Raw genomic sequence first — 9,519 nt, forward strand, 5'->3', positions numbered from 1 at the left:
ATGATAAGTCTGACCCCAGCCTCACCGCCGACATCAACGCAATGATTCACCCGATCGCGTGACGGCTCAGGTCGTACGACGGCCTTACCTCCGACATCAGTGTAATTATCTACTTGTCCGTGCACCAGATCAAGCAACGTGCCGAGCTGTACGACGGCCTTGTCCGGTCACATCGCAGGTAAACCCCCCTATAAAAAGGAACCGTGCTTCTCAAGGGCGGGGGGGGGGGGGGGGGGGGGAAAACAGAGAGAGAGAGAGAAGAAAGCACTACTGCTCCCATTTTCTTTGAACACTATTTTGCCCCCTCTGACTTAAGCATCGGAGGGCCGGCGCCGGAAGACCCGGCCACCGGCTTTTCTGCAGGCACCCCGACAGAGGACGCCGCCCGCCGACGCATCGCTACTCCCTCGCGTCCGCCGACAGCTCCCCCTCCTCGACGGACGATCGCCCCCGGGTCCAATTTCCAGCAACACATCTAGTTAAGTCGAGTTCATACAGGTGAGATTGACTCCTAGTCTCCTACATTTCGTCTTCTCCCAAATCTTGGCACTCGATCTTTGTAATTCTTAGATGGTCAAAATGGTGAAGCAAGAATTAGCAAAGTCAGTTGGATACTTCTGTTTTTCTTCATTTTTTTTAAAAAAATATTTTGTGTCATTGTGGAACAGTCAAACAAAGGCCACATGATTGTGCCAATATGGCCCTACTGAATTGATCCATATGGTTGCATGGATTAACTTAGACATATAAACTACTTTTTTTCTATTAAAAATAGAAGGTCAGAAGCATCATCCCATTACCCACTTCAATTATATTGCTTTAGCTGGCTGACATGGTACTTGATGAATGCTTTGATTACAATAAATTTTCATAAATTATTACTCCAATCTCCTCTTGTCACTCTGGACGAATACGTCCGAAGGGTAGTTCTTAATTATTAGTATAATCTTATCCAGGCTTAAGTTTAACATCATCACGAAAAGCAAGTATTATTTATATGAGGCTTAAGTTTTTTAATGATCTCACCAAAACATTTGGATAAACCGTTCACGGCTCATACGCTCTCTTCGGCCATGCATTAAGAGCACGTGATGCTCAAAGCACATTCTGTTTCAACGCTCGGATAGGAACAAGTTGGAGCAACCTCTCCCGTTGCTGCTTCTCTGACCTCCTCCTATTATTTGTTATTCTTCTCGCTGCTCCTCTCTTGGCTCGCAATCCCTGTCCTTTATCCTTGGCGAGACACCAACTAAATACAAAAACTCATGCTTTCTCTTATCTCTCCTTTTATATATATAGAAATATATATTATTTTGCTATAAATCTTAATCCTGGTAACTAGAAGTTGTTATTTAGATATGTTAATCTTATATAAGCATTCAAGATTTACTTAGTGGATAACCGATGTGAGACTAAATATAAGTTTGAACAGATTCTCGGTAGATTCATACAAATATTAGAAATAATTGGGTTTCAGGACCACCTTCTCGAAAATCTTCTCCTCACGCAGTGTGGCTAGCTCGTCTGACCAACATTATCCTGAACGCCTCCACATAAGACCATCCGGATGTGACGCCACCTTGCCTCGCAACCAGGGCAAGCAGTGGAACTTGGCACGTTTTGGTGAGGAGATTCGAAGGGAAACACCCTCAAATTGCTGGTAGCTGTCATTATAGCTGTTTAGTGTAGCAACTGGTCATAAATAAACTAAGGAAAGCCGATGAGGACAAAAGACATGGGTTTTAGCCGTGGAAATGGGGGCTTGGAAGTGGGAGCCCACACGAGCAGCATTCAGAAAGGCGACTTTCACTTGCAGCTCCTTTAGAAGTCAGAATAATGGGTGATCCCTGGCTTTCACCTACAGAAATACAACACATCAAGGTGACGAAGACTGCGACATTGGATGTGATAGTTTTGGGGTTTAGTCTGTGGCCGCGTGCGACTGCGGAAGATAACTCCTTTAGGATCACACCTTCTTTTATGGTAATACCTCTTTATCCAAACTACTTATCCACATAAGCTGGAAGTGCCTAAGCAGCTGATGCACCCAAGGGCTATAGTTATCCATTTTTTTATCTACTTGATTGAACGATGAATGAGGCCATCAAACTTTAGCTGAAGTTGGCTCAGTAGACTTGGTCATAATTTATTGCAGTAATAAAGATCCTAGCCTTCTAACTGCATGCTTGTTGCCTCTACATACTACAGTTAGACCTCCGCCCATGCTGTTCAAGTACGTATCCGAATCTTCTAATCTATGTAGGACTTAAATGCTTTAGATGATGGATCCACAGACTTATTTATACTGCTAGATTAGAGATCCGTATCTTTATCTATAAGGTTTATAAGATTTATCTATAACAGTTTCCATCCATCACGGAAACCACCTGATAAGATAAACTCTTTATTTGATTGGATTTAAATCACCATTTAAACGAGATTTATCTTGATGTGGGATAAACTGATCAAGTGAGACACATTAGTCTCCTAAAATTAGGAGATATGATAACAAGTGAAATACGCACACAAACAAACAAGCAAAAGGCCTTGTCATGGACTGTCAACCTGTCATCTGTCTTTAATTTCCATGTTAGCATCAAGTGCTCAAGACCTATGTTTGTTGTGCTCTAATCATGCTGTTTGGCCCGATGAGACCGAGAAAAGGTGCAAGGTATGTAACTATCAGCCTTTTTGGCCATCCTTAAGCATCAAAAGAATTTGTTTTAAAAAAATCTATATATCCATGTCAATTATCTTGTCATGAAGCAATAGATAAGGCTTATGATATGTAAGCATCCCTTTACACTAGAACTTTAGAACACCCTAGCTAAGACAAGCAAAATTATACGAGAAATCAACCAAAGAAGAATCAAAGTAGTTGGGTAAAATTTTGGGAGGCACCAAGTTGTATACTTGTATGCAACCCTAAGGTATCAATGTTGGTATCAAATGCTCCTTTACATGCAAAGGTGATTCATTTCCTAAAAAGTAGTTGCATAGGTAATTCACCCCATCTTTCTACATTCTCATAAACGTGGAAAAATCCATCATAAATGACATTAATGAAGAATATCAAAAGATAGGATAATTGTCAAATCTGACCATATCACACAAAAGTCATCAAAAAAAACTCACCATTCCTAATCTTCTCATTTCTTAAGCAATGCAATATTGTCTGCATACAACACTTTCTTTTGCACCCGTATTTCATATCGTAGATAGGACATGCAAAATTATTCGACATTTTTTTTTAAAAAAAGAATCAAGATGGTTGGGAAATTTTTTTGAAGGGAAACTTTATGCTACCCTAATGTATTACAGTTGGTATGGATATCATTTCATATGCTAAGGTAACTCCATGATTTCAATAACAATATTGTTCTATTATCGTAGACCCCATCAAAATTCTTATCGACCATTGTAACGAGTATAACAGCAGTTGTTTACCTAAAAAAAGTAGTATTATAATTTTTTATAAAAAATCACTATTATAATGATTATTATATTTGTGTTATGATAGAAAATAATAGATATAGTGAGAATAATAATAGTTATTACAACAAATCGTTCGTGCAACTAAATAGTACATGCTAATGGATGTTTTCTTTTTCTATTACATTATATATATATATATATAATGTAATGGAGGGCTGCAGAAATTATTATAATGGTCATCTAAAAAAGTGAACAATTCTATCAAAAGAAAATTGGAAAATAGCAAAAAAATTAGAGTGATTATCACATATAATCCCTTTATATGAAAATCTACAAGGAACCGATCTTCACATTGCTATTTTCTCTGGCAAATACAAAGAAACAAATTTGAATTTAATTACTCTTCTTTCCTTGTAAAACACATTACACTAACTTCAGAGGAGGTATTACCAAATACAAATAAACACATAATATTCTATGAACAAGCATCCTGTGCTGGTCAAGAAGGGAAGCACCTAAAAATTAATAAAAGCACACATACAAGCCATGAATCAAACGAACAAAACAAAAATGGATTAAGGAAAAAGAAGAGCAGGAATGGAGAGGCACATAGACACACTAAAATTAAATAATTTACTATTTTGTAAAAAACATGCTCATTCTCAGTCTCCATATAGGAAAGATCTTATATTATTTGGTTCAACCTTTCCATGTCTTAGGCAAGGTAAATGTTCTGCCATATATACCTACTAATACACAAGAAAAGATCCTAATGCTTGCGAAATACTTGCTTGTTCATTCAACATACTATCACTACTAATGTATTTTACCAATTTCAATCAGTTATACTAATTTATTCCTACCACATTACGGGAGGAAGTTTTCATGGGTACCAAAGGAGCACCTTTAGCACTAGTTTTCAAGCAAAGGGCTCATTCTTTTGCGATGATGAACTTGAAAGATTTGGCTTCCCTCAAATTTAGGTCAAACTTGGGCAAACAATATACAAGCCACCTTCTCCAACAATACCATCTCAATATGTCTTTCTTGGATTTGTAGCACAAAGAAGGAGAAAAGTTTGATTTCACTTGACTCCACAACTAGTAGAATATCAATGAAATATTTAAAATAGAGGAGGCACTTCACTAACACTAATTATCAAGAAACTTATATTATGAAGAGTCATGCAGGCATATATTTAGTTTTATATTAATTGTGCAGTAGGGAGATCATGAAAACTTATATAAGACCAAAGAATACAAAATATATCACACATTTCAGCTAGCCTTTTTAGATGAGATCTTGAATCAATATAAATAGTATTAAAGTGGACCTGGTCCATGATCCATATGGATTAAGAGAAAGTACAACATAGGCCCATATAGGACTGATCATGAGGCAATTATGATAGTTATGATTAGGGCCGGCCCGAGCCTTAGGTGACCGTCTCAGCCCAAAGAAAGACCTCCGGAAGGCAAAGAGAAGATAACCACAGAAGAAAGGAAGAATAAGGCAAAAAGGCACCGATTTGCAATGACCAAAAGAAAGCAAAGGCTCCATATAAAACGGGAACAGGAGCAGGAACGGGCTACAGTCTTCCCCCTTGATGGAAGGGAGGTGGAGAGTTTCCTGGCCTGCAGAGGGGCAATTTGTAAAGTTGGGGACATTAGTTTTGTTTTGGGTGGAGAGATAGAGAGAGGAGGGATTTGGTTGGCTTGATGCACGTCTGAAGCCACTCTTATCTTTCATCCCTTCCATTTTTTGGTTTTGGTCTTTGTTTTCCTTCCCTCACATTACTTCTGCTCCAGCTGGGCCATCAGGAAGAAAAACTTCTTGGAGGGTGGAGACTCTTTTAATTTTCTCCCCTCTTGGGTGGTAGAGAGAGAAAAGGAGGGAGGGGGTTGAATGGCTGCTCTGCTGTGATGTTGCAGTTGCTGCTTGGGTACTCACTTAAAGGGGAGATGGTGGGATGGGACTTTTATTAATTAGATGGAGTGAATTTTCCCTAATGCCCCTACTTTCTCTTATATAGAGGCCCCTTTCTGGACAAATTCTTTCCTTCACCTTGACCATGAAGTGCCATCGGATAACCTTTTCCTATTCTGCTCTTGCATCTTGTCTATCTTTGTTAGATTCATGCATCTTTGTTGAAATAGTGTACTTGACAGCTATCTATTTTCATCTCATTTTTTTTTAATATTTTATACTTATTAAAAAAAATTATTATTAAAAAAAGGCCTCATTTCGCTGAATTCGCTTTAGGCCTCCACATGTATTGGGCCGCCCCTGGTTATGATTTAATTTGAATTCTTAGGCTGACGGGGATGATAGAGCTAAAACAAACAAAATGCATGAGAACTTTGGAGGAAGTGTTTAGTTCCACATGAGACAAGCACTAGAAAGATTTTGATACTTATATAGGGTTGAGGAACTCAAAATCATACCTTCCGGTTTGCTTTTCCAAGATGAGGTCCCGAGTATTTACTGTTTTCTTTGGTGCTTTCGTTATCAGATAAAAAAGCTCAAGACATAGCTCTTGCTTAGCGCCTTCTCAAAAGAATCCCTTTCTTTGAGACTAACCATATTTACAATTCGAGCTCTCTTCATCCATGAAAAAAAAACAGTCAGGAGTTCCTTGCATCTTCTCCAAGCAGAGCAAAGCCATAGCACATAGTGATAACCCTCTTTTGACTCCCACCTATCCACAAAAAAAAATTGTTGCCTACATTGCATGCAGCCAATCACGGCTAATGGTTCTTGTGAGCTCCATTCATCAACAACATATGTGGTGCTCTAGCACAGGAACCAGCGGTTGTGATTGGTTGCATTCACGGCTGCTCGGAGTGCGGGTAAGGGCTCACCTGTTGATTGTGTCGTTGCATGCTTTTTGGCTATTATCCCATCGAAGGCTTTCGGGTTGATATTGTATTGGGCAGGACTGTGTATGTGTATTGCGTTTCTGGCGGTTAGCTTAACGTCAGTAGGCATTCTGGGCTGAAAGGGCCTAAAAAAAATTGGAATGATTGTTGGACCATCAAAATTAGATTGCGATAATCAAAGTGCCCGGACCGGCCGCGAGGAATCAAGAGATCTTTGCCGGTGCTGACTTGGATCTCGGGTTATACCTTGACATATATGCTTTTAACCTGACAGCTGACTTTCCGGCAATCGTAGATCTACGAATAGAAATTTATTTCGTGAGGACGCTTTCTGATTGTACCAGTAATACATGAGTGCGAGAAAGCCAGATTTAACCGCTTTGTTCCAATAATGTGGCGTAATAGAATGGGGTCTGCTTAATATGGTATGCTCTGTACCATACCACTGTACCAACTAGACAGCTAGGGGAGAATGACAGCTTGGGGGGGAGAGGGTATTACATACATGTCGTGTAAGCAATAATTTCTCCTCCTGTCCATCACACTTCTACGATCGAGAGCGAGAAAAAGTTGAACGAAGCCGACATGGCATGTATATATACCCTAACAGATAAACCATAGTGATGGGCTCCCACCCCTCATTTTGTGGGTCACTACTTGAATTGAGCTCCCACTTGGGAGCTGCACGTATGTGAGAGCATGGTCCGTGTCCTACTCCCCAGGGCCCTCCTTGTGATCATGCAACGATTGGCCTGGCGCGAGGGGGATAAACACTAGCTTGAGGTGTAGCACCCACCACAGCCAATCACCGCATAAGCATCGAAACTGCACTCAATTTATGAGCAAAACTGCCCAAATGTTAGCAAAAAGAATAAAAACACCAACCCTCTCCGTACGAGAAAGCCCCATCGATGCATCCTCTGACGTGATGGCGATGGACTAGTTGAAGAATACATGCAGCAGAATCAATTCCTTTAATGGATAAGGCTCAAGCTGGCCAATGGTTGGGGTTGCATCTCTTGCATAAATTAAAAAAATTAATGGCTCTGAACCATAACCAAAATAGCTAGGCGGAAAGTATTTCGAAACAATCATTGCACAATTCAATGATAGATTCGAGCATGCAATAGACAACCCCGGTCCTGGTCAACATCATTGCTCGCAACCAGGATTCCCCCCTGTTGGGTCTGGTGCAGCAGCTGTGGCCACTTGGCTAGTTGCAAACCAGCCGGAACACTCCCCACCCCGTCTCCTGCGTTTAGGACGGACAGCCACCCAGTTAGGCTGATGCCAAAGCCCCTGCGGTGCTCAGTTTTTACGTTTCCATTAATTTTATCCATCACATACCATCGGTAAATCGGCACACCACGACGAACTCGCAACCACCAAGACAAGGGCTTGCCCGTATCCAATGGAGTAACACCTAGGCGCACGTGCGTGCGTGCGCGTGTTGCGTGCGTGCGTGCGTGCGAAAGCGAGAGAGAGAGAGACCAAGGTCGAAAGCTGAGGAGGCTAGCAACGAGAACAGCATGAATTGAGATAGCTGGCTGGCCTCAGCTGCAATTGTTCTTACGTGAAGTATGGCATTTCCTCCTATCCCATCGTTTGACTCCCTTCGTACTGAATGAGTTCATTAACAAATACTTGGCATGCCAGTCCCGCACAGCCAGTACTTTCTATATCCAATTCTCCATTCTCTTCTCTTCTCTTCTCTTTGTAAACAAAATTATTGCAACAATCCGGTTATCATCGGCCGATATGAGAATTTTATTCTCGAAAACCGGCAGCACCATCAGAGCTTTAGTTCTCTCATTCCTCCAGGGGCTCCAGCGGCCGCCGGCGGCGTCGAAGTTCTCGTCGGGACACCAGAGCGTGATGACGGCGGTGGAAAGCCAGAGACGCCGCCGCAACTTCCAACTCTTCTACCACCCCTGGAGGGCTTGTTGCAGCCGGCGGAAGGAGAGCGTGGTAGTGATCATGGGCGCGACCGGGACCGGCAAGTCGAAGCTATCCATCGACTTGGCGACCAGATTCCCGGCGGAGGTGGTGAACGCCGACAAGATCCAGGTCTACCGCGGCCTCGACATCACCACCAACAAGATCCCTCTGGCCGAGCGCTTGGGCGTGCCGCACCATCTGCTGGGGGAGCTCGACCCGACGGCCGGGGAGCTTCCGGCGGCAAAGTTCAGGTCCCTGGCGGCGTCCGCCATCGAGGGGATCGCCGCCCACCGGCGGCTCCCGGTGGTGGCGGGCGGGTCGAACTCGTTCATCCACGCGCTGCTGGCCGCGCGGCACGACCGCCGGGCGGACCCGTTCGCGTCGGGGGACCGCCGGCGGGGGAGGCGGGAGCAGCTGCGGTACCGGTGCTGCTTTCTCTGGGTGGACGTGGAGGCGACAGTGCTAGCGGAGCACCTGGACCGGCGGGTGGAGGAGATGGTGGCGGCTGGGATGGTGGGGGAGCTGGAAGCGTACTTCGCGGCGGAGGGGGCGGAGCCGGGGCGGCACCCGGGCTTGGAGAAGGCGATCGGGGTGGCGGAGTTCCGGGAGTTTTTCCAGAAAGGGAAAGGGGCGGCGGAGTACGCGGCGGCCGTGTCGGCGATCAAGGCGAACACGCGGCGGCTGGCGGAGGAGCAGGTGCGGAAGATCGGACGGCTCGGGGAGGGTGGGTGCGGGTGGGCGCTCCGGCGGGTGGACGCGACAGCGGCCGTGCAGGCCCGGCTGGGAGGGGCCGGGAGGGCGGCGGCGGCGGCGTGGGAGCGGGACGTGGTGGGGCCCAGCGTCGCCGCGGCGAAGAGGTTCCTGGAGTCGGTAGTTAGCTGAGTTCGTGGGTTCTCGCTCGCCCTTCCACTTTCTCTCAGCCCAGCCGGCGTTCTTCTGGAAAGAATGGAAAAAGAGGTAACTTAGGAGACCAAAAAGAAAGTACGGAACGGGGGGAAAAGTCTAAAGGAAAGGCTGCGATCTTGTTTTGTTTTAATTAGTGTTTAGAATTTTGTCCGCGGGGTGGTAAGGTAGGAGGAAGTCGGGGAGGAGGAGGCGGCTAATTTTGGTGCGTTAGGAAGCCCCTGACCCGAGCGTGAGGGCCGAGTGAGTCCCAGAGTCCGGGGGCTGGCCCGCGGAAGGGACAGAGCAGTGGAGCGACGGGGAAATAAAAATTAAAATATACGATAAAATAAACAATGCTGGTATCTCAGTCATTGTGTGTATA

The 9,519-nt window shown here is 44.3% G+C and overlaps 1 protein-coding gene across 1 annotated transcript; it reads left to right on the plus strand.

Moving 5' to 3' along the window:
* Positions 1–7,576: 7,576 nt before the first annotated feature.
* LOC103717091 (adenylate isopentenyltransferase-like) lies at positions 7,577–9,519 on the plus strand. The gene has a single exon (XM_008805338.3). It carries the CDS (start codon positions 8,073–8,075, stop codon positions 9,132–9,134), a length of 1,062 nt encoding a protein of 353 aa, XP_008803560.2. The 5' UTR covers positions 7,577–8,072; the 3' UTR covers positions 9,135–9,519.

Source organism: Phoenix dactylifera, chromosome 11 (assembly GCF_009389715.1).
Source record: "Phoenix dactylifera cultivar Barhee BC4 chromosome 11, palm_55x_up_171113_PBpolish2nd_filt_p, whole genome shotgun sequence".
Taxonomy (NCBI): Eukaryota; Viridiplantae; Streptophyta; class Magnoliopsida; order Arecales; family Arecaceae; genus Phoenix; species Phoenix dactylifera.